The sequence below is a fragment of the Equus caballus genome, chromosome 11 (assembly GCF_041296265.1).
Source record: "Equus caballus isolate H_3958 breed thoroughbred chromosome 11, TB-T2T, whole genome shotgun sequence".
Lineage (NCBI taxonomy): Eukaryota > Metazoa > Chordata > Mammalia > Perissodactyla > Equidae > Equus > Equus caballus.
In genome coordinates, this window is record NC_091694.1 from 15,012,361 (window position 1) to 15,038,725 (window position 26,365).

Genomic DNA, 26,365 nt, shown 5'->3' on the forward strand with positions numbered 1-26,365 from the left:
ATTTAAAAAAGCACTGAATAGTTTTTGAGTTTCATAGTCACCACAGTCCCACACCCTAAATACAACTTACTAACAATGTTTTTATAGTACTTGCTTCTTTGACAACTTTTTCCAAATAGGTTAAACAATGTTTAGTTGTAACCGCACTGTACTTTACATCCTGTTTTGTTCATGAATATTTTAGCATAAGCAGTTTTCCTATGCTTTCATTTCATTTCTGTAACCATCCTTTTGAAAGGCAAGGAAAACTTATGCTTTGGGTTTCTTCCAACCAGGCCTAGAACTACAACTGAGATTTCCTATCTTCTCTTATTGCCCTTTAAAGTGTCAATCTAGACTATCTCTTAAACCCTTGGTGAACTGCTAAGCAACAGAACCTCTTAAAATTGATGGAAGTTTCGGGCAGAAAGGAAAAATGCTAATGTTCTTTGGTATCATGTCTTGTCACATTTTAGCAACTTGGCTACACTGTGAATAAGAGAAAATCCCACACATAAAATGAAATCCTGCCTTTTCCTAAGGAGCTAATGATTAAAGCCCTGTTGATTCTTTTTTCTTTTTAAAAAGATCATCTCTGCACTTTCCACTGATCTGATGGCATTTATTACAGTAGAGACTTTTACCCACTGTTTCCTCCTCATTATTTATTCCTAGAGGTCCAATATTCTCTTGAACTTTATTCCTTCTTAGTTCCCTTTCAAATGCTTCAGTTAGTGCCTAGAGGGAAAAAGGCCATACGATATTATAATTAAAAAGATATACAAATGAAAATGAAGGAAAAAAAATTCACCCAAGATCCTGCCATTCCATTCACTTTTTTTTAAGTCCCTTTCAGGCTCTATATAATAAATATACATTATTTAACACATTTAATTGGGACATAAAGTGAAATTTTCTATACTGTATTTTTTTGTTTTCACAGTTTTTGTAATTATTTTGATACTCCCTTGAGTAGAAGTTACATGCTGAGTTACATACTGAGTTGAAGTTACATGTTATTGTAAGACATCTGAATTCGTTTTCACTATCATAAAACATACTACAGGAAACAACTTAAGTGTTCTAAACTTATGCTACATTTCAAAATCCCTGTTCTATAGCAGAAAAGTCTTCCCTGGTAATCATGTAATCAAAGTATCTCCTTGTTGAATCCTAACTACCTCCTCTCATTCCTGTCTTGGGCACTTTCATCCTATCTGTAACTCAAGTGGCCTATCACGTTTAATCCACCTCAGATTTTCTTCATCTCTGAAGCTCTCTCTGAAAATATCAACCCACAATGATGTATACTTTCTTAATCCACTGGTGTACTGGGCTATATCTGACAAGGTTAGTTTCCTTAGAGTATCATGAGTACAAGTTTTATGATCCCTAATGGGGGACACAGAAGCTAAGTCACATAATTTTCTATCATTGACTCAGCTCAAGAATGTTAAATGAATTTTAAGCTTTTAATTAACAGCATGTTAATTACAGGCATTGCCTGCTGTCCAACGGTAATCAAGAGATGAGATGTACCTTTGCTTGGAATCGGCGGATATCTGTTTCCTTTGGCTTTCGCTGCTTTCTTCTCTCCATATGGAATGGTTTGTTTTTGTTAACGGGAGATGGCGAGAGTGAATGAGATCTGTAGGGTGGCTTTCTATGCATGGCAAGTCCTATAACATAGAAGAGACGTATACCATTAGTTGCTGACAGCCAGAAGTGTTAAGTTGGGAAAAAAATAGCTGATTTTTACCAAATCCAAAGAGACTGACTGTGAATATGCTAAATGTACTCTCTCCTATAACTAATCTGTATTTTCATATTTAGTCATACCAAGTAAACAGACAAATGCACATAAATGTGTACTGTCTCAAGTAGGTACTTAGGTTCCATATTCATCTTTGGGTTGAAAATGGAGCAACATGTGGAATGTGTGAAGCACACAAAGGCCTATATTAAGTGCTCTCGGTAGTGGAGGGAGAAAGAAAATGTTAAACCGTCTGAGCCATGTGTCTGCTATCCCTTTACCTATCTAGGTCCTGAGGAGGTGGGATGTAAGCATACACACATACCTTATAAAGCAGCATGCTTATAAGCAAAACTTAATGTAGTTTAGCATTTTCTAAGCAATTCCAATTCTTCCCTATTTAGCAATCTAGCCTTCCTAATTCCTCACTGCCCAAGAGAGCTGACAAATCACTTCTTTCCACAAACCTTTCTATGTTTCATTGTTTATAAGATGTGCTTGGGCCTCTGCTAGTTGTGAAGAGGGGTACTTCATGCCTTTCTGGAAAAGCAGATAATTTAATATAGCTCTAAGGTCAAAGAAATTAGTTTGATAGCTTTCTAAATAAATTTTCCCAGAGAATTCAAATTTCCCTGAGCTTTTATTTTTCTTTTCACTCTCTTTTAATTCAAATCTTTCAAATTCATTTTAAACTCTAAGGTATTAAGAAAAGCTGACTTACACAACTTATTTTAAATGATGTTTTTATGCTATTTTACTATGTCCATAATGTACTGTTCTTTAGAAATTGAAGAATGAATTAAAATAACATTTTCCTGTAAAATGCGTTTTCAAAACAGGATACCATATGTATATGTATAGTAAGGGAAACACGTAGGTTACTGGTGAGGTTTCCTAGAGATTACCTGAGTCAAGCTCAAGGAAAGAGATGAAATAATCAAGAGGAGGGAAAAGTATTCTTGCAGTAAAAAAAACAAGTGAAAAAGTTAAGGAAGTTTCAGGGCCGGCCCTGTTGCAGAGTGGTTAAGTTGGTGCACTCTGCAGCAGCAGCCCGGGGTTTCACCCATTTGGATCCTGGGTGCAGACCTAGCACCACTTATCAAGCCATGCTGAGGGCATCCCACATAGCAGAGTTGGAAGAACCTACAACTAGAATATATACAACTATGTACTGAGGGGCTTTGGGGAGAAGGAAAAAAAAAAAAGACTGGCAACAGATGTTAGCTCAGGGCCATAAAAAAGAAACATTAAAGAAGTTTTGGTAGATAAAAGTAATGGAAAACACTCAGAATTTTAGGTGGTGGAAGATAGGATAATTATTTGAATTTGAACAAACAGTAGGAAGTATCTGCAAGGAAGTGGCAAACCAGAAACTGTCATGCATTGCTGATATGAGTATAAACTGGTACAATCACTTTGGAGGGGAATTTGGCAATCGTGAAAAAGCGTAAACCTCATGATTTACCACTTCTACGAGATGTAGATCCTAGAGAAACTTCTGCACAGGTTATAGATTGTTCACTGCAGAACTGTAGTTATGAATATGTCCTACAGTAAGGGAAATGGTGATATATATATATACTCATACAAATGGGGTACATTGTATCAACTTATTACACAGTAGTTAAAAAGAATGAACTGGATTTATAAGTATTAACATAGATTTCCAAAACAACGTTAACAGAAAAAAGTTGCAGAATACACACAAAATCTACATAAATTTAAAAAAACAAAACAATAGCATATTTAGACAAGTAACATATAAGCTGTTACAGTATAAAAACAGGGATGAGTGTGTTCCAGTTCATGATGGCAATATAGAGGCTCCTGAACTCACCCCCTCTCGTGGAACACAATGAATCTACAGCTACATATGGAACACTTCCCACTGAAAGGAATCCAGACCCTAGCTGAGTGGCTCCTACACATCAGGTGTTAGGAAAAAGCCCATAGCGAAATGGGTCTTGGCACACCATAATCTACCAGAAGCAATTAAATAAAGGCGGCAGGGTAGACAAGCACAAAGGTTTGCTAGACAACCAAGAGGTAGGGATGGGCTGAACAAGATTCATCTCCTATGCAAGACTACTCCTTCAAGACTGGGAGAGGTGGCTGTTTTACCTAATGCACAGAAACCAACACAGAGTCAAGGAAAATGAGGAAACAAAGGAATGTGTTCCAAACAAAAGAACAAGATAGAACTCAAGGAACAGAGCTTAATGAAACAGAGATGAGGGATTTACCTGATAAAGAATTCAAAATGATGGTCATAAAGATGCTCAATGAGGTCAGGAGAACAATGCATGTACAAAGTGAGAATTTCAACAAACAGAAAGAAAATAGAAGAAAGTACCAAACAGAAATCACAGACCCAAAGAATAGAATAATTGAACTCAAAAATACAATAGAGGGGTTCAACAGCAGACTACATGAGGTGGAAGAACAGATCGGTGAACTCAAAGACAGGGCAGTGGAACTCATCCAAACAGAGAAGAAAAAAGAAAAAGAGTGAAGATAGGGGCTGGCCCAGAGGCCAAGTGGTTAAGTTCACACACTCTGCATTGGTGGCCCAGGGTTTTGGATCCTGGGCCTGCACCTGGCACCGCTCATCAAGCCGTGCTGAGGTGGCGTCCCACACAGTACAAGCAGAAGGACCTACAACTAGAACATACAACCATGTACTGGGGGCCTTGGGGAGAAGGAGGAGGAAAAAAAGACAAGATTGGCAACAGATGTTAGCTGAGGTGCCAATCTTTAAAAAAAAAAAAAAAACAGCAAGAGAGAAACAACTTGTTATGTACAAGGGAACCTCCATAAGATTATCAAGAGATTTTTCAGCAGAAACTTTGTGGGCCAGAAGGGTATGGCACAATATAGTCAAAGTGCTGAAAGAGAAAAACTGCCAGCCAATACCACCCTACCTGGCAAAGCTGTCCTTCAGAATGAAAGGAGACGTAAAGAGTTTTTCAGACAAGCAAAAGCTGAAGGAGTTCATCAATATTAGAAAGGCCTTACAAGAAATTTTAAAGGGACTTCTTCAAGCTGAAAGGGTAGTAATTAGTAACAGCAAAACATACAAAAGTACAAATCTCTATGGTAAAAGTAAATATATAGTTAAATTCAGGCTATAATGTAATGGTGGTGGGTAAGTCACATATAAATCTAGTATGAAGGTAAAAAGACAAAAGTAGTGGAGTGATGTCAACATCATGGTGGAGTGAGCTCTTCCCTTAGTCTCATCCCCGCTAAGATACAATGAAAGGGAAACTCATAAACCAACAGAGGACATTCGTACAACATAATACATGTTTGAGAGATCCACACAGACATATGTCTGAAGGTGGGGGTGCTGGAGCCCTCAGGAGACAGTGGAAGGAGGTAAGTGGATCTCCTCTCACTCCCATGTGGCAGCAATCTGGGGCATGGGACCATGTACGGCAGCTGGCACGCAACTCTGAGAAGAGAAAGGGTAAAAGGCAGCCCTCTGGAGGAATACTTGTGCTCTTGGGGTTGCCTCCCAACATGTGGGAATGCTCCTCACCAAGGTGGCTAAGCTACTGTGGGGTCATCCACACCAAGCCGAGCAGCCCAGGTGGGCAGTGACTGCAGAGTGGGAGCACATGGGAGCATGCATGTGAAAGACAGCGCCCCTCCCCCCACACCTGGCACACCAGCTGGGCCAGTCAGCTAGAGCAGGAGATCTCCACCAGAGTACTTGCACCAACGTGTGTAAAGCAGCAGCAGCCAGTAGGCAAACGTAAATGGGCCCTGTTGGCACAGTTTCAATGGACAGCAACATCTGCAAGAGGCTGCAGTGGGTTCAGAAAATACAGCTCCAGGGGCCGGCCCCAGGGCCGAGTGGTTAAGTTTGCGTGCTGTGCTTCGGCAGCCCAGAGTTTCACCAGTTCGAATCCTGGGCGCGGACATGGCACTGCTCATTAAGCCATGCTGAGGTGGCATCCCACATGCCACAACTAGAAGGACCCACAACTAAAAATACACAGCTATGTACTGGGGGGGCTTTGGGAGAAAAAGGAAAAATAAAATCTAAAGAAAAAACTTCCTAAACCTAGGGGAGGAGCTGGAATTACATGTAAATGAAGCTAATAGAACTCCTGATTACATCAATGTAAAAAGACCTTCTCCAAGGCATATATTAGTAAAACTGGCAAAAGTCTATGACAAAGAAAAAATATTAAGGGCAGCAAGGCAGAAGAAAGTAACTTACAAAGGAACCCCACCTCAGGCTTTAAGCAGATTTCTCAGCAGAAATCTTACAGGCTAGGAGAGTGGAACGATATATTCAAAATTCTGGAACACAAAAACTGAAAGACAAAAGCAAAGACAAGAATATTCTACCCAGTGAAACTATCCTTCAGATACAATGGAGAAATAAAAACGTTTCCAGATAAACAAAAGCTGAGTGAGTTATCACAAGACCTTCCCTACAAGAAATGATCAAGGGGGCCGGCCTGGTGGCACAGTGGTTGAATTCACATGCTCTGCTTCAGCAACCAAGGGTTCACGAGTTCGGATCCCAGGCACAGACCTACACACCACTCATCAAGCCATGCTGTGTCAATGTCCCACATACAAAATAGAGGAAGATGGGACAGGAGTTAGCTCAGGGACAATGTTCCTCAAGCAAAAAGAGTAGAGTTGGCAATAGAAGTAAGCTCAGGACCAATCTTCCTTGCCACACAAAAAAAAAGAGGACAAAGACTCTCATACCTGAAAAAAAAAAAGCTTTTACAAAGCCTTGAGGAGGCAGATTAACAGACAGATAAAATCAGAATAGCAGCTATCAGAACAGGTTAGCAAACAATTATAACATTAAAGACAAAGGGAAGGAAAGCATCAAAAATAACTATAATTACTTTATTTTAATCACAAACTCCCAAAACAAAACTGAATAAGTTGTTACGACAATAACTTAGACAGGGAAGGGCTGGAGCCTGCTTAGAAGAAGGAAATAAGAGGCTATAGAAAATGGACCATCTCATCTACAAGATCTTTTATACAAACCTCAGGTAACCACTAAACAAAAAAACACAACAGAGACAAAAATGATAAAGAGAAAACTGAGAAAATTATCAAAGGGAAACACCAAAGTGAACTGGCAGTCGGAAATACACAGGATGAGAAACAAGAGAAATACAGAACAACCAGAGAATGAATAATAAAACGGCAGTATTAAGCTCTCATATATTAATAACCACTCTAAATGTAAATGGATTGAATTCGCCAATCAAAAGACACAGAGTGGCTGGATGGACTAAAAGACAAGACTCAACAATATGCTACCTCCAGAAAACACAGCTCTAAAGACAAACATAGGCTCAGAGTCAATGGATGGAAGATGATACTCCAAGCTAATGGCAAACAAAAGAAAGCAGCTGTTGCCATACTTGTATTAGACAAAGTAGACTTCAAGAAAAAAAGGCAATGAGACACAAAGAGAGGCAGAATATAATGATAAAAGGAACACTCCACCAAGAGGACATGACCCTTATGAATATATATATGCATCTAACACAGGGGCACCAAAGTACATAAAGCAACTATCAACAGACCTAAAAAGAGAAATTAACAGGAACACAATAGTAGGGGAACTCAACACCCCACTTACATCAGTGGATAGACCATCCAGACAGAAAGTCAACAAGGAAATACAGGATTTAAACAAAAAACTAGACCAGATGGACTTAATAGACATATATAGAACACTCCATCCAAAAACAGCAGACTATACATTCTTCTCAAGTGCACATGGAACATTCTCAAAGACAGACCATATGCTGGGAAACAAGGCAAGCCTCAATAAGCTTAAGAAGACTGAAATCATCTCAAGCATCTTTTCCAACCATAATATTATGAAACTAGAAATCAACTACAAGAAAAGAAAGCTGGGAAAGTGAGAAATATGTGGGGACTAAACAACATGCTACTGAACAACCAGTGGATCAATGAAGAAATTAAAGGCGAAATCAAATGGAGAGACAAATGAAAATGAAAATACATCATAGCAACTCATATGGGATGCAGCAAAAGCAGTCCTAAGAGGGAAATTCATAGCAATACAGGTCCACCTTAACAAACAAGAAAAATCTCAAATAAGTAATTTTAAAATACACCTAACAGAAGTAGGAGAGGGAGGGCAGTAATAAACATTAGAGCAGAAATAAATGAAATTGAAACAAAAAAAAAAAACAGTAGAAATAATCAATAAAACTGAGGTGGTTCTTTGAGAAGATAAAAAGAATTGACAAACCCTTAGCCAGACTCACTAAGAAAAAAAGAGAGAAGCCTCAAATAAATAAAATTAGAAATGAAAGGGGAGAAATTACAACAGATACCATAGAAATACAAAGGATTATAAAAGAATACTATTAAAAAACTATATGCCAGCAAATTAGACAATCTATAAAAGAATGGATAAATTCTTTGACTCATAGAACCTCCCAAAACTGAATCAAGAAGAAAGAGAGAATCTGAATAGACCAATCACAAGTAAAGAGATTGAAACAGTAATGAAAAACCTCCCAAAAAATAAAAGTTCAGGACCAGATGGCTTCTCTGGAGAATTCTACCAAACATTCAAAGAAGATTTAATACCTATCCTTCTCAAACTAATCCAAAAAACTGATGAAGACAGGACACTTCCTAACTTATTCTATGAGGCCAACAGCACCCTGATCCCAAAGCCAGACAAGGACACACAAGGAAGGAAAGTTACAGGACAACATTGCTGATAAACATAGATGCAAAAATCCTCAACAAAATATTGGCAAACTAAATACAGCAATACATTAAAAGACTCACACACCATGATCAAGTGGGATTTATACCAGGGACACAGGGATGGTTCAACATCTGCAAATCAGTCAACATGATACACCACATTAACAAAATGAAGAATAAAACCCCACATGATCATCTCAATAGATGCAGAGAAAGCATTTGAGAAGATCCAACATCCATTTATGATAAAAACTCTCAATAAAATGGGTATAGAAGTAAAGTACCTCAACATAATAAAGGCTGTAGATGACACAGCCATATCATACTCAATGGAGAAAAACTGAAAGCCATCCCTCTGAGAACAGGAACAAGACAAGGGTGCTCACTCTTGCCACTCTTATTCAACACAGTACTGGAGGTTTTGGCCAGAGCAATTAGGCAAGAAAAAGAAATAAAACATATCCAGATTGGCAAGGAAGAAGTGAAACTCTTGCTGTTTGCAGATGATATGGTTCTATATATAGAAAACACTAAAGAATCCATGGGAAAACTATTAGAAATAATCAACAACTACAGCAAAGTGACAATGTACAAAATCAACTTAGAAAAATCAGTTGCATTTCTATACTGTAATAACGAACTAACAGAAAGAGAACTCAAGAATACAATCCCATTTACAAGTGCAACAAAAAGAATAAAATATCTAGGAATAAATTTAACCAAGGAGGTGAAAGCCCTATCCAGGGAAAACTATTAGACAGTATTGAAAGAAACTGATAATGACATAAAGAAATGGAATGATATTTCATGCGCATGGATTGGAAGAATAAACACAGTTAAAATGTCCATACTACTTCGAGCAATCTACCGATTTAATGCAATCCCAATCAGAATCCCAATGACATTCTTCATGGAAATAGAACAAAGAATCCTCAAATTCATATGGGGTAATAAGAGACCCCAATAGCTAAAGCAACCCTAAGGAAAAAGAACAAAGTTGGAGGCATCACAATCCCTGACTTCAAAATGTACTACACAAAGCTACAGTAATCAAAACAGCATGGTACTGGTACAAAAACAGACACACAGATCAATGGAACAGAAGAGAAAGCCCCAAAATAAAACCACACATCTACAGACAGCTAGTTTTCGACAATGGAGCTGAGAACATACAATGGAGGAAGGAAAGTCTCTTCAACAACAAATAGTGTTGGGAAAATTGGACAGCCACATGCAAAAGAATGAAAGTAGACCATTATCTTTCACCATACACAAAAATTAACTCAAAATGGATTAAGACTTGAAGGTAAGACGTGAAACCATAAAACTCCCACAAGAAAATACAGGCAATACACTCTTTCACATCGGTCTTAGAAGGATCTTTTCAAATGCCACATCTACTCAGGAAAGGGAAACAAAAGAAAAAATAAACAGGTGGGACTTCATCAGACAAAAGAGCTTCTGTAAGGCAAAGGAAACTAGGAACAAAATAAAAAGACAATACACCAAATGGGAGAAAATATTTGCAAATCATATATCCAATGAGGGGTTAATCTCCACAATATATAAGGAACACAAACAACTCAACAACAAAAAAACAAACAGCCCGATCAAAAAATGGGCACAGGATATGAACAGACATTTTTCCAAAGATATACAGATGGCCAGTAGGCACATGAAAAGATGTTCAGCATCACTAATCACTAGGGAAATGCAAATCAAAACTATAATGAGCTATTACCTTACACCCATTAAAATGGCTATAATTAAGCAAGACAAAAAGCAAGAAATGTTGGAGAAGATGTGGAGCAAAGGGAACCCTCATACTCTGCTGGTGGGAATGCAAACTGGTACAGCCACTATGGAAAACAGTATGGAGATTTCTCAAAAAATTAAAAACAGAAATACCACATGACCCAGCTATCCTACTACTGGGTATTTCTCCAAAGAACTTGAAATCAACAATTCAAGGAGACTTATATGCCCCTATGTTCACTGTAGCATTATTCACAACAGCCAAGACACGGAAGCAACTCAAGTGCCCATCAACTGATGAATGGATAAAGAAGATATGCTGTATATATATGTAATGGAATACTACTCAGCCATAAAAAAAGACAAAATTGTCCCACTCACAACAACACGGATGGACCTTGAGAGTATTACATTAAGCAAAATAAGCCAGACACAGTAAGAAAAACACTGCATGATTTCACTCATATGTGGAAGATAAACAAAACACATGGACAAAGAGAACAGATTAGTGGTTACCAGAGGGGAAGTGGGTCAAGGGTGAGCATAAGGGGCAAAGGGGCACATATATATGGTGACTGACAAAAAATAATGTACAACTGAAAGTTCATAATGTTATAAACTATTATGACCTCACACAAAAAAGACAAAAGTAGTAAAAATAACTATAACTACAATTATTAGTTAATGGATACACAAGATAGAAAGATGTAAAATGTGACATCAAAAAGAAAATACAGGGGCAGAGTAAAAATGTAGAACTTTATTTGGTGTTTAAACTCAAGTTGTTATCAGCTTAAAAGTGTCTGTTATAAATATAAGATGTATTATATAAGCCTATGGTAACCACAAAGAAAAAAATCTATGATATGCAAAAGATAAAGGGAAAGGAATCTAAGCATACCACTAGAGAAAATCACTGAAACACAAAAGAGAGCAAGAGGAGAAGAAGAAAGGAACAAAGGAATTACAAAATAGTCAGAAAACAATAAAATGGCAACAGTAAGTCCATACGTATAAATAATTATTTTTTTATTCTTTTTTTGGGGAAAAGATTGGCACCTGAGCTAACATGTTACCAATCTTCTTTTTTTTCCCCTCTCTTTTTATCACCAAAGCCCCCCAGTACGTAGTTGTATATTCTAGTTGCAGGTCCTTCTAGCTCTGCTATGTGGGATGCCACCTCTGCATGGCGTGATAAGCAGTGCTAAGATCTGTGCCCAGGATCCGCATCAGTGAAATCCTGGGCCACCGAAGCAGAGCACATGAACTTAACCACTTGGCCATGGGGCCAGCCCCTCAATAATTACTTTAAATGTAAATGGACTCAATTCTCCAATAAAAAGACACAGCATGGCTAAATGGATTTAAAAAAAAAAGGGACCACAAGGGCATTATGCTAAGTGAAGTCAGTCAGACACAGAAAGACACAATACTGAATTATCTCACTTCTATGTGGAATATAAAAAAAAGAAAGCCAGGGGCTGGCCCTGTGGCCGAGTGGTTAAGTTCACGCACTCTGCTTTGGTGGCCCAGGGTTTCGCTGGTTCGGATCCTGGGCACGGACATGGCACCACTCGTCAGGCCATGCTGAGGTGGTGTCCCACATGCCACAACTAGAAGGACCTGCAACTAAAAAAAAAAACATACAACTATGCACTGGGAGCATTTGGGAAGAAAAAATCAGAAAATAAAAAAAAAAGACTGCCAACAGTTCTTAGCTAAGGTGCCAATCTTAAAAAAGAAAGCCAAACTCAGAAAAAAAAGATCAGATTTGTGGTTAGCAGAGGCAGGGGATGAGGGATGGGGGAACTGGATGAAGGTGGTCAAATGGTACAAATTTCCAGTTATAAGGTAAGTACTGGGGATGTAATGTATAACATGAATGAGTACAGTTAACACTGCTGGCGCAAGCCCTGATGGCCTACTGGTTAAAGTTTGGTGTGCTCTGTGTCAGGGGCCTGGGTTTGGTTTTGGGGACGGAACTACACCATTCATCTGTCAGTTGCCATGCTGTGGTGATGGCTCAAACAGAAGAACAAGAAGAACTTACAACTATACACAACTATGTACTGGGGCTTTGCAGGGGGAAAAGGAAGGAAAAAAAGGAGGAAGACTGGCAACAGATGTTAGCTTAGGGCAAATCTTCCCCTGCAAAAACAAAACAAACGAACAAAAACACTGCTGTATGGTACATCTGAAAGTTAAGAGTAGATCCTGAGCTCTCCTCACAAGGAAAAAGAATTTTTTTTCTTTTTTGTATCTGTATGAGATAACAGATGTTAACTAAACTTGGCAATCATTTCACAATACATGTAAGTCAAGTCATTATGCTGTACACCTTAAACTTATACAGTGCTGTATGCCAATTCTATCTCAATAAAACTGAAAAACAAAACAAAAAAAATAAGAAAGATCTTAAAAAACAACCTAACTTTACAGCTCAAGTAACTAGAAAAACAAGAAACAAACGAGGCCAAAAGTTAGTAGAAGGATGGAAATAACAATGACCAGAGCAGAAATAAATGAAATAGAGACTAAAAACACAATAGAAAAGATCAATGAAACTAAGAGCTGGGTTTTTTTGAAAAGATAAGCAAAACAGACAAACCTTTAGCTAGACTTACCAAGAAAAAAAAAGAGGATTCAAATAAAATTAGAAATGAAAGAAGAGACATTACAACTGATAGCATGGAAACACAAGGGATCATAAAAAACTACTAGGAACAACTCTACACCAACAAATTGGACAACCTAGAAGAAATGGATAAATTTCTAGAAACATACTACCTACCAAAACTGAATTATGAATAAATAGAAAATATGAACAGACCAATTACAAGTAAGGAGATTAAATCAGTAATCAAATACCTCCCAGCAAACAAAAGTCCAGGATGAGATGGCTTCACTGGTGAATTCTACCAAACATTTAAAGAAGAATTAATACCAATCCCTTCTCAAGCTCTTCCAAAAAGTAGAAGAGGAGGGAACACATCCAAATTCATTTTATAAGGCCAGCATTACCCTGATACCAAAACCAGACAAGATACCACAAGAACATTAAAAGCCAATATCCCTGATGAACATAGATGCAAAAATCCTCAACAAAATATTAGCAAATGAATTCAACAGTACATTAAAATGATCATACAGCATGATCCAGTGGGATTTATTCCAGGGATGCAAGGATGGTGCAACACCCACAAATCAATGTGATACACCACATTAACAAAACAAAGGACAAAAATCATGAGATTATCTCAATAGATGCAGAAAAAGCATCTGAAAAATTCAACATCCAGTCATGATAAAAACTCCCAACAAACTGAGTATAAAGGAAATGTACCTCAACATAATAAAGACCATATATGACAAGCCCACAGCTAATTTTATACTCAACAGTGAAAAGCTGAAATTGGTTCCTCTAAGATCAGGCGCAAGACAAAGGCACCTGCTCTTGCCACTTTTATTCAACATAGTACTGGAAGCCCCAGACAGTGTAATTAGGTAAGAAAAAGAAATAAAAGGCATCCAAATTGGAAAGGAAATAGTAAAACTCTCTATTTGCAGATGATGTGATATTCTATGTAGAACACCCTAAAGACGCCACCAAAAAACTGTTGGAACTAACAAACGAATTCAGTAAAGTTGTAAGATACAAAGTCAATATATAAAAATCAGTTGTGTTTCTATACACTAATAACGATCTATCAGAAAGAGAAACTAAGAAAACAATTCCATTTACAACTGCTTCAAAAAGAATGATATATCTAAGAATACATTTAACCAAGGAGGTGAAAGACCTGTATACTGAAAGCTTTAAGATATTGAAAGAAATTGAAGATGACACAAATAAATGGGAAGATATTCTGTGCTCATGGAATAAAAGAACTGATATTGCTAAAATATCCATGCTACCCAAAACAATCTACAAACTCAATGCAATCCTTATCAAAATCCCAACAGTATTTTTCACAGAAATAGAATAAACAATTGTAAAATTCTTATGAAACCACAAAATACTCCAAACAGTCAAAACAATCTGGAGTGAAAGAAGAACAAAGCTGGGAAGGGATCACACTTCCTGATTTCAAACTCTTATTACAAAGCTACAGTAATCAGAACAGTATGGTACTGGCATAAAAACAGACACATAGACCAATGGAACAGAACAGAGCCCAAAAATAAACCCACACATATATGGCCAATTAATTTATAACAAAGGAGCCAGGAATATACAATGGGGAAAGACCAGTCTCTTCAGCAAATGGTTTTGAGAAAACTGGACCACTATCTTACACCATTCACAAAATAAACTCAAAATTGATTAAAGACTTTAATGTTAAGACCTGAAACCATAAAACTCCTAGAAGAAAAAGATAAGGGGTAAGCTCGCTGACATCAGTCTTGACAATATTTTGGGTCTGACACCAAAAGCAAAAGTAAATAAGTGGGACTATATCAAACTAATAAGCTTTTGCACAGCAAAGGAAACCATCAACAAAATAAAGAGGCAACCAACCAAATGAGAGAAAATATTTGCAAAGCAGATATCTACGCAGTTAATATCCAAAATATATAAAGAACTCATACAAGCAATAGCAAAAAAATAATTCGATTAAAAAATGCACAGAGGAACTGAACAGACATTTTTCTAAAGAAGACATACAAAGGGTCAACAGGTACACAAAAAGGTGCTTAACATCACTAATCATCAGGGAAATGCAAATCAAAACCACAATTAGACATCAACTCACACCTGTCAGAATGGTTATTATCAAAAAGACGAGATAACAAATGTTGGAGAGGATGTAGAGAAAAGGGAACCTTTGTGTACTTTTGGTGGGAATGTAAATTGATGCAGTCACTATGGAAAACAGTATGGAGGTTCCTCAAAAAATTAAAAAGAGAACTACCATATGACCCAGCAATTCCACTTCTGGATATATATCCAGAAGAGAAATGAAATTACTACCTCAAAAAGATATCTGCACTGCCATTCTCACCACAGCATTATTTACAATAGCCAAGATACAGAAACAATCCGTGTCCATCAATGGGTGAATAGATAAGGAAAATGTAGTGTATATATACACGATGGAATATTATTCAGCCATAAAAAAAGAAGGGAATCCTGCCATTTGTGACAACATGGATGGGCATTATGCTAAGTAAAATAAGTCAGACAGAGAAAGACAAATACTGTATGATCTCACTTTCATGTAGAATCTAAAAAAACAAACTCATAAATACAGAGAACAGACTGGTGGTTGCCAGAGGTGGAAGGGGGCGGGGTAAAAGGTGGGTGAAATGTATGAAGGTGGTTGAAACGTACAAGCTATACGTTGTATCCTATACAACTTATAAGACAAATAAGTTCTAGGGATCTAATGTACAGCATGGTGACTACAGTTAGCAACTTTCAGATACGCGATACAGTATTGTTAAGAGATTAGATCTTAAAAGTTATCATCACAAGAAAAAAATTTATAATAACTATGTGAAGTGATAGATATTAACTAAACTTGTGGTAATCATTTTGCAATATGTACATATATCAAATCATTATACTGTACACCTTAAACGAATACAATGTTCTATGTTAATTATATCTCAATAAAACTGGAAAAAAGCAGGGATAAGAAAAAAAAACTTTGAGAGTAGTTTCTTTGAGGGAGGGAAAAACAATGGACTGTGGGGAGGACAGAGGGGATTTCAACTCTTATTTCTCAAACCCAAGAGGTATAAAGCAAATGTAACTTAACATCTGTCACTTCTAGATGGTGAAGATACAGGTATTTGTTACTATTTTTGATCCTTTTATATATTTTGAAATACTGAAAACGAGAAAGCCAGTCACTATAAACAGACGGAAGTGCCTAAGTGGTTCCCTGAGATGTCCTCATCGTGGCCTCTCTGGGATAAGTACCTGGCCTTCGCTTCTTCGGCCCACACTCCATAATGCTGTCACTGTGCTGAGACAGTGTCTCATCATTTCCACTCTCCACCTCTTCATTTCCAATATTCTCTTCTTCATAGTCAGTCTTTTCTTTAATTCGATCACCCAGGGCACTTTTTAACATCTGTCAAGAAAATTTTTTTCCACATCTTTCATTGATTTCAGCAGAATGCAAGTTGGAAGGAGTAGACAGATAGAACCTTTAAAAAGCTTCCTCTGATAATTAGGCACTAAGTTTCCAGATGCTTATGCATGTTTAGTTTCTAAAGGGTGTATATCAGTGCTATGGACTATTCAGTTTCAATAAACTTTAGAGTAAGTCACATAGGAATTTAATACATTTATTCAATGACACCCCCAAACTGTAATATTGTATTTTGTGAGAATCAGAGGTCCATCTAATTTTATACCAAATCTATCTTTAGTAACAAAGAGAAACTATATAGATGTATCTAAAGATAAATGGTTTAATGTAATCATTTATGCTAAATGATTTAGTTTTCATCAGAATTCAATAAAAACTTGGATAAATCTGTACCAAATTTGTTCATATCATTAAAGGCTAGGAGATCATTTCTGACCCTATGTCCTACCTGCTTGACTTATGGAATATTTTCACAGTAATTAAGACACAACTAGTTTTCCAGTACCTTAGCTTTCAACTGGAGGATCACTTAAATGCTCACCTATGACGGTAACCTCAATTTAAATAAAAAACAAGACTTGCCCAATCTAGTTCAGATAGCCGCTGAGACAGTTTCTCTGAGACAGCATGTAATTCTTGTTCTGTTAACCTCTTTCCTGGCCTCTGGGAGAAAGGTGAATCCCAGGAGGAGCCTGCAGCTCTGTTTTCAGATCTGTAATAAAAGTGACCATTTAAGCAGCCAAGAGTGCATTACTTAGTTCAAAATAACTGTAATATGTGCTTTAACAAATATTTCATACTCGTCTTCACAGCTAAGTTTGGAGAGTATACCCCTTACTCTTCAACTCCCTTTGCAAACAGACTGCAAACGTTGAAGCATGCAGCAACATTACCTTTTTCCTTTGGGAAGCTTCCTTGTCCTAGGGCCTTGGACCTGAGCTGGACACATTTCCTGTTTGCTATCTTTAGGCAACTTGGAAGTTAAGAAAATTCTACTATCTGGTTCCTATTAAAAACAGAAGAGAGTTGATTTGAAAAACTACAAAGGAGACACGTAAAAATAAGAACATTTCGGGTGTGAGAGGAATAGAGGGCCTGTGGCACAAAACTAGGTTCCTTTATTCTCTCTCTCTTGCTTTTTTAAAAACACATTTGTCAAAACACTCTATTAATCCCCAATGCCAAAGAAATGAAACAATGTCTATAAACTTGTACTTGGAGAAAAAAAAAAATGTGCCTTACGATGCCATTCAAATATAAAGGCAGGTGAGATATTCTCAAATAGAAAAATTCAGAGGTTATGACTACACTTGGACATTGAAAAAATGATATCATAACTGAAAAGTATTAAAGTCACTATCTTTCATATCAAGAAGTCAATAGAAACTCCAAAATTGAAACAGTTAAAGAGAAAACCTCCCAAAATATGAGTAAAAACTCAACATTGTTAATAATTTAATTCTTAACCTTAGAGGGAATCTTATAGAAAATATTTCTTGAGGTGAAGAAACACTTGATGCTTAAGAATCTCTTCAATTTCACTTCAGTATCTTTTTTTCCTACTAAACTGAAATTAAATTTAATACTTTTTAGTAAATAACTATAATATAATCACATTTTTAAAAACTTTTTTATTGAAGTTCAAGTGTCCTGCTCAAGAATTATTCCAAAAGGAACATTCCCACTTAACTGCCATTCAGGTCAAGAAACAAAACATCACCAGCAACTCAGAAGCCCTTTCAACATCTCCCACTAAGCTTCCTCCAAATTAACCATTATCTTATGAACCCTTTTCTCTCTCTTTTTCTCCATGCACACTCCTATCTGAATAGATGCACAGAATGATAGTCACCGAATGCTAATGATGCTTACGTCATCTTTGTACTTTCTCTGCATTGTTTGAATTTTCAATAATGAGAATGTATCATTGTTTATAAATGAACCCTTTGAACACAACTGCCTGTTCTTGTTTCTAGGAAGATAGGGACAGGACGACTGTATAAAAAGGGATTTTTTCCAAAGAAAGAAGTGGAAGCAAATAGGCCAATATATTAATAGTAGTTGATGCTGGATAATAGGAATATGGATGAAAGGTTATTTTTCACACTTTCTTATATTTTTAAAATTTTAAATTATTTCATTAGGGATATAAAATACGGCTTCTGATGCTAGAATGCCTGAATTCAAATCCTGACCACAACTGCTGTGTGACCTCAGACAAGATACTTAACCTTTGCATATCAGCTTCCCCATGGGAAATACAAATAGTACCTACTCCAGAGCTGTTGTGATGAGTAAATTATTCAATACCTGTCAAGTACCCAGAACTATGCCTGGCACAAAATAAACACTCAATATGTGTTGGCTCTTACTCCCTTTTCATACATTTATCCTGTCCCTATCTTCCTAGAGTAAGAACATGCAGGTGTATGCAGAGGTAAATTTTAAGTAGTACAGTGCTCTGATTAGTGCAGTGTCCTTGTCTACTATTCTAGCAGAGACCTCTTTAAATCTATAGACTTCTATTCAATTGAAAGCAAGCTTTTCCACCTACCACAGAAAATGCCATGCCCTCTCCAGTAGAATTCATGGCAGGGGAGCAGTGACTTGAACGCAAGTATTCTTTTCCTATGGGGCAAGGTGCTCGAGGTTCTGAAGGGTGGTAGGGTGGATGTAAAGGAATAGCTGATTGGATAGGCTCGCCTAGCTTCCTAGCACTTGCAATCATATCCACAGAAGCAATTTCCGCTAGTTGGACAAATTAAAGTCAGCATTAAGACGAAACTCTAAGAAAAAAATCATTTTACATATACATAGCAATATAAATATGTTCATACACACTACTTAGAAATATTATTTTAAACTTGATTTTAAAAAAAGCACACAGAAAAACAATTAAATCAGGGACTCATCCTCAGCAAACTAGTGGGGACCTAATTAAATCAGGAAGAACATAATTTTAATTTTATCATAAAAATGTTCCGTGAAAAGTTATTTAAAAATAATAAAAAATGACTAAAAACCTAAATGGCTATATAAGTTATAGTTCATCCACATGTTATAAAGCTAGTTACCCATTAACAATGATTTTATATAATATTAACCATATGAAAACCCCAGAGATGATAATTTTCAAATTACTATATTTTGTCATTCACTAATAATGTGAAGACCACCAACCGACAGACTAAGGTATCAGAGACTTTTATTTTCCTAAAGTCTTTGAGAGGAGAGGACTTACATAATAAAATAGTGGATGCAAAGCATGTGACCAAAGACCATCTTTAGAAGAAATCAGAGCTCATCATTAATAGCAAACATTTACAAATAAGATCACATGAAACTGAAAAGAATTACATAAAGTGTAGAGCAACAAAAGTAAAAAGGCAATTGTCCCAGGAACCAACTACTGTCTCCAACTCATAGCAATAGTCTCAAGAACTAATAACACATTACTACTCACTGTCTTCAACAAAGGATGTCCTACTCTTGGACAAAAAACTAGATGAGGGAGGGTTCAACACTTCCTCGTGTGATTTAGAACATGGTACAGTTGAGGCTTTTTTAGAATGCATTTCATTAGGACCTTGGGTACCTAGAAAAGAAAATATTAAAGGTAAAATTTTTTTATTGCTGAATGTTATACTAGAAGCCAAGAGTTTCATATCCAGAGGATAAATATCTCAGGAATGACATAATCATAGAACTATGTCGGTCTGATTGCTCAAAAGACCAATTACTTTAATAAGTATCAGATAGCAAGATGTAGTTCTGTAGCCCAGAAGCATTTATACAACTTAAAGCAAAGTATTACACAATGTTTTATTACTTTAGAAAAACAGGGCCAGCCCAGTGGTGCAGCAGTTAGGTTTGCACGTTCCGCTTCAGCTGCCCAGGGTTCGCCGGTTCAGATCCCGGGTGCAGACATGGCACTGCTTGGTACGCCATGCTGTGGTAGGCATCCCACATATAAAGTAGAGGAAGATGGGCAGGATGTTAGCTCAGGGCCAGTCTTCCTCAGCAAAAAGAGGAGGATTGGCAGTAGTCAGCTCAGGGCTAATCTTCCTCAACAAAAAAAGAAAAGAAAAACAGGTGCCAGAGTTTAGAAACACTGACTGTTATACAGGTATATCTCTGAGCTAGGGATGTTGGCTGGATGTTGATACAAAGATTTATAGTCAAACAAATTGTTTTATTTGTCTAATGTTTGTATGCTTAATATTTGAACCAGCTTTATGATGTTATTACATAGAAAGCTATATTAAAATACTTTTTTGTGCTCTCCTTTTCCACAATCCAGTGCAATATGGTCATTTGCACATCAAAATGTTTTAAACATGCAAATCTCTCTCCATAACTTCGTATTTCACATAAATACCATCTCCCTAAGATCTAATGTTCAAAATTCATAACTTGTTCCACCTGATACTGATACCTGATATTGAATTTGTCATCAGTTTGACCCCAAGCTAATTCATTTTCACCTGGGTCCATTTTTCTCTTGGGTTTCTTGAATGACCATCTCATGCTTTCTTTTTGATGGAATTTCTCCTAAAATCTTGTGCTTGGTTAACATCTGGAACTTTTACTTTGTCGGACTGAAAGTCACACACTCAAATATCTCTCTACAATCTTTAGATTGTTTTAGGACGTACTGTTTTATTCTTGCAAAGACCCTGAACTTCTCTAAGCATTAACAATATTTCAATTATATAAGGATCTACATAATAAATGCATAACATTTACCAAAAAAAATAAGTGAAGGTGGTCAAAAGGTACAAACTTCCAGTTATAAAATAAATGTCATAGGAATGTATAGTATGATGACTACAGTTAATAATACTGTACTGTATATTTGAAAGCTGCTAAGTTAGTAGATCTTAAAAGTTCTCATCACAAGAAAAAAAAACGTTAACTATGTGTGGTGACGCTATGGTGATCATTTTGCAATATATACAAATATGGAATCACTAGGTTGTACACCTGAAACTAATATAATGTTATATGTCAATTATATCTCAAAAAAAAGATTTACAGTTCAGGGATTGAACACTAAATTACATGCCTATGAATGTGTATGATGACAGTTATCTGATGACTTAAATCCAAATATAAAAGGAAGTTACTATAAGCCCTTTATGACATCAAACCTTAGCCTGGCTTTTTTCTCAACCTTTTTTCCTTTGCCTTAATGCATTACAATCTGAATAGGTAAAATCTGAAAACAAGTAATTCACTTTTTACAGATGCAACCTTTCCACATAGCACTTGGTATAACAGAACACCATTTCTAAAATCACCACCGCTTCTATCTTCTGTCAATCCATCTGACTCTCTTCCTTCAAGAAACACTCTTGTATTACCTACACTTGACCCTGGTCATTCCATTACTTTGCCCATCCCAGTGGCAAGTACATGTCTTTGGTCTACTGTCTAACCTTCCAGACTTAGGTTCTTTGAACATAATTCCTTGGAATGCAGTGACTATTCCTTGGAATCAGAGCATTAATGCTGAAACACATTTCAGAGTTGGTTTAGTCAAATTCTCTAAATTCACACTTGAAGAAACTAGAGCTCAGAGAAGATAAAGGCCTTGTCCAAAGTTACACAGCCAGTGGCAGAGTCTGGATGAGAATGCAGGCCACCTGATTCCCAATTTAATATACCTAATTCCACTCTGGTATTCCTGTTCTTCCACTCAAAAAGAAAAAATTCTCATTGTGGGCCTAGTGTTTTCCTAAGTTTTGGAATACAAAGCGGAGTATGGATAATTTTACTATATATTTTGCTTGTCTTATTTATTGGCTCCTTCCACAAATAGAATGTAAGCTCTGTGAAGGAAGGGATTTGTACCTGTTTTGTTTACCACTATTCTCACCACTGCCTGGCACAGGGAAAACACTAGATAAATGTTTGCTGAAAGAGTATTATTGGCTACTGTCCCTGGAGCTCAGTTTCAATAATAGACAAAGTTTCTATGCAATGTGAGAATGGTGTCACTGAAATAAGGTGAGAAGGCCACCCTGCAGGAACAAAGAGCCTCAGAGTCTGACACGGGGGCAGCTAGGGTTTGTAGAGTGAGTGTGCCAGAGAGAAAGGAAGGAGAAGCATCTCAGCAGAAGAAACAATATGATGCCAGAGAAGGGCATGGCAACCAAGGTGGGTAGGACAGCAGTGGGATGGTTGGAGGAAGGCAAGGTGGGAGGCTCAAAATGGGCCTGATATTCACGTTTACTGTGTATAAGCAGTAGACTTGGAAATGTAGCCTGAAGCCTGGGAGAAAAATTGCCACTGGATGTACAGACTTGTTGGTTGAAACCACGAAACACGTGGGTCACCCAGTTAAGGAAACTACACTTAAGGGATATTCGGAGTGTGACTAGACTGTTAAGTCTACACAAGTCCCACATAATACATAACCAACTTGCATCCACCCATTTGACTTGCATGCACTCCCACTTGACTGATTTCCGGTAACTGTTCATATTTAGCGGGTAATGGTGGTACTCTGAAACGTCGCTTCTGATGTCCAGTTAGGGCTCTATTCTCAACTTTAAACACTCCTAGGTATAACTATTTACATTTTAATAGTTGTGTTGAATAACAATAACTGATATTTAAAGTTTACTCACCATTACTCCTTAGAGAAAAGGTGTGTGCTGTGTCTCCGAGTCTAATTATTTCACCAGTGGATTCTGCTTCATCTCCATCCCAAGAGGGACCCAACACCTCAGACGACAAGGAGCACCTGAAAGAGTTCCCTCATTTACTCAGGGCCCGGCCTGACCACAAAGGGCCCTTCCCATGAACATCCCAAGAGCTGCTTCAAGCAGCCTGCCTGTGGATGTTTACATTGCTCATTCCTATGCACAGAAAAAGGAAAAGACACTCCCCTCTGCTGCTTATCACTTCTTGCTGCTTATCTGTTTTGACTGACATATGTACGGTGGAAACAGCTGTGTATAAAGTGTCAAGGATTAAATGTATAGAAGAACACACACAGAAAACAATAAAACTACTTACTCTAGGGGTGTGGGAATAGAGGGCAAGATGGGTAAGGCATTAATTTTACATTAAATATCCTTGTATTGTTTCACTTTTGCACTTTTGTTATCTTTTTAAAAACCTAATAATGAAAAGTCAAGAAATTCATTTTATGAGCCAGCCCTGATGGCGTAGCTGTTAAAGTTTGGCATGCTCCGCTTCGGTAGCCTGGGTTTGGTTGCCAGGCGCAGAACCACACCACTTGTCTGTCAGTAGCCACTGTGGCACCGGCTCACTTAGAAGAACCAGAAGAACTTACAACTATACACGACTATGTACTAGGACTTTGCTGGGGGAAAAAAGAAGAAAAAAGAGGAAGATTGGCAACAGATGTTAGCTTAGGGCAAATCTTCCCCTGCAAAAAAACCAAAAACAAAAAAATAATAGCTAAAAAAAAAAGAAATTCATCTTATGATAGTCTCCTTTAAGATACGTTTTCCACAATGTACTATACCTAGACAAGAAGGCACTGCTGTGCTTTTCAAACCAAACTCCATAAAAAAACCTGAGAATCAAATCTTTAAAAGAAAGTCATAACATCACATTCAATCTCTAGTTAGCAGAAGTATAATCAAACCTATAATGACATCATATTTTGTCTAGGAAAACTCTGATCTTGGTCATTAATATTGGTTCATGAGGGTGCAGTAACTCAGCACTTTTATACTGTTGGTGGGTGTATAAACAGTCACGGCCTTTTTGGAAAGCAATTTGGCAACTTTCAATAGCCTTATAACATTCATACTCTTTGATTTTGAATGTAGCTTAGAGATATGAGGGAGGGGGAGAAAGAATAAACAAAGGTATGTATCACTTTTTTTAAAAAATAGTACAAAAAAGAGAGGAACCACTACCTCTACTTTACAGGAATGGTTTAGTAAATTATGATGCACCCATATGAATGGTACGTTACACAGTGATTAAAAATTACTATAAAAAGTTTAAGAACTTGGGAAAAGACAATGTGTTAAATTTTAATATGCAGGAAACAAAATTATATAGATAATATAACTAAATCCAAATGAGAAAAAACATAGTAAAAAAGACTAAAGTACAACAAAATGTTAACAAGCAGTTATTTAGTTCTGAATGGCAGATTTCATCTTTTTTTTCCTGCTTTTTTATTTCTCTGTACTTTCCAAGTTTTCTGCAAGGAACGTAAACTACTTTAATGATCAAGGGAAATATTAAAAAATAAGTAGGTGGTTAATGCTGAGAATTAAGTGTTATATATAGTTCAAAGTTCTTGAAACTCCTCTAAGAGGTTCAAAATATGTTAAGTTGGTTAAATTTTCACATTAGCTTGGGGTTTTCTTTGGGGTTTTGCTGCCATTCTGGTATATTGTGTGCAATTTTAATTCTTAGTAGAAAGAAAAGCATAACTCGTTTTGATTAAATTCACCGACACTGAGTGCTACCTCCCAAAAGAAACTCTTTTCCATGATGATTTGGATTCTTTAGTACTTTCTGGCTCTTCCAAAGGTTCTCCTCGATGGGATTCTTTAAAACATTGTCCTGTTTCATCTGTTTAGAATAGATAAAAACAACAACAACAAAACCCAAACTTAATACTACTATTTCTTTTTTTGGGGGGGGGGGGTTCAGAATGTGTCATTTAAAACCAGCCCCTTGCCATGACTGGCTAGGACATCAGCATCTCCTCCCAGCTAGGCCGTGTCCCCCGTCACTTTGCAGGCAGGTCAGCCTCTGAGACAGCTGGGGGCCACTGGCTGTGGGCTCTGAGTGCTGCCCCTGCCCCGGCAAAGCCTTAGGCAGCTCGGTGCTCTCTCCACCTCCCAGAAGAGACCAACAGTTAATACTACTATTTCTATACAGGGGGATGGTAGAGGTAAGGACTGTGAGACACCCTCAACCCCTCGTGGTAAACTGGATTCTTGTGAATGTGAAACTAGAAAGAACCAAATCACCACGTGTAATAAGCATGTTTTACTTGGGTAGTAAAGAAACAACACAAGTGTTGCTTTAAAAGTAGGGTCTACAGTTGTATCAGCAATGTTTTATTTTTTAATAAAGGTGGTAAGTTCATTTGTTATTCTTTATACCTCTCTATCTGTAAGGAACGTCTGAAGCAAGATGACTAGGGTGTGGCTTCAGAAAAATATGACTGTGTCAGTCTACCTCAAGCTCCAAGACAATCACGCCCTAGCCTAATTAAGAGTTAGACCACATCGAGGCTTGGATGAAATTTTCCTTAGGACTATCAACCTTTCCCTACCCTAACATACCTGAGGAATACACTTTCACCAATGGCAGTAACCGCCTAGGAGAGTGATTTCAGGAGGTATGTAGGTGAAACCTCCTATGATTCCGATCTATACCTCTAGATATTCCAATCCCCATTTCTAGAGATTCCCTGTTCGAACATCCAGTCATGTTTTTCTATTTCTGTATTCAGCAAGCAATATTTTAATAACATCAGTTAACATTCACTGTGCATTTACTCTGAGCTGGGCTTGTTGCTAAACTATTTATGCATGTCTACTTAATCTTCACCACGGCCATGAAAGACTTTCAGATGAGAAACCTGAGGCTCAGAGAGCTTCAGTCACAGAGTGAGGGGCAGAACTTAGCATTGAGCCCACGGTCTGCCTTCAAGTCCCTTGCTTTTCAGTGGTAAATGATAACGCTAGCTCAGGTATCAGCAAGAAGCTGGTCTGTACACCTGACGTGACTAGAGATGATAAAGATTTATTTCTTATTATTAATTGACATTTGAAGAATCTGATCAGCTCTAGGTAATAGCGCCATATAAACTTGGACCTGCAAAGGTGAGAATCAGACTTTAGAAAACACTGCCCAACTAAAGTGCCACCACATACAGGAGGCCCCATCTGAACATCTCCCTCCTAGCAGCACTAAGCTCACCACATGCTACTGACCTCCCCTGGGAAGATCCCCCGCTCAGCATTTCACTATTAGCGGACTCATACATAAGTATGTCTCAGTTCTGTCTTCCTTTCTCCATCCTCAC

The 26,365-nt window shown here is 37.4% G+C and overlaps 1 protein-coding gene across 3 annotated transcripts in view; it reads right to left on the bottom strand.

The window, feature by feature from the left end:
• CEP95 (centrosomal protein 95) overlaps positions 1 to 26,365 on the bottom strand; it is a 40,694-nt gene that overhangs the window by 6,673 nt on the left and 7,656 nt on the right. For all 3 annotated transcript variants that reach the window (XM_070227042.1, XM_001495129.7, XM_014739261.3), the window contains exons 5-13: positions 24,792 to 24,897; positions 22,962 to 23,077; positions 19,793 to 19,924; positions 18,884 to 19,077; positions 17,223 to 17,335; positions 16,912 to 17,041; positions 16,155 to 16,308; positions 1,519 to 1,658; positions 628 to 717 (exon numbers count right to left, since the gene is read on the bottom strand). In XM_070227042.1, the coding sequence (XP_070083143.1) occupies positions 628 to 717; positions 1,519 to 1,658; positions 16,155 to 16,308; positions 16,912 to 17,041; positions 17,223 to 17,335; positions 18,884 to 19,077; positions 19,793 to 19,924; positions 22,962 to 23,077; positions 24,792 to 24,897 (1,175 nt within the window). The remainder of the gene's footprint in view (positions 1 to 627; positions 718 to 1,518; positions 1,659 to 16,154; positions 16,309 to 16,911; positions 17,042 to 17,222; positions 17,336 to 18,883; positions 19,078 to 19,792; positions 19,925 to 22,961; positions 23,078 to 24,791; positions 24,898 to 26,365) is intronic.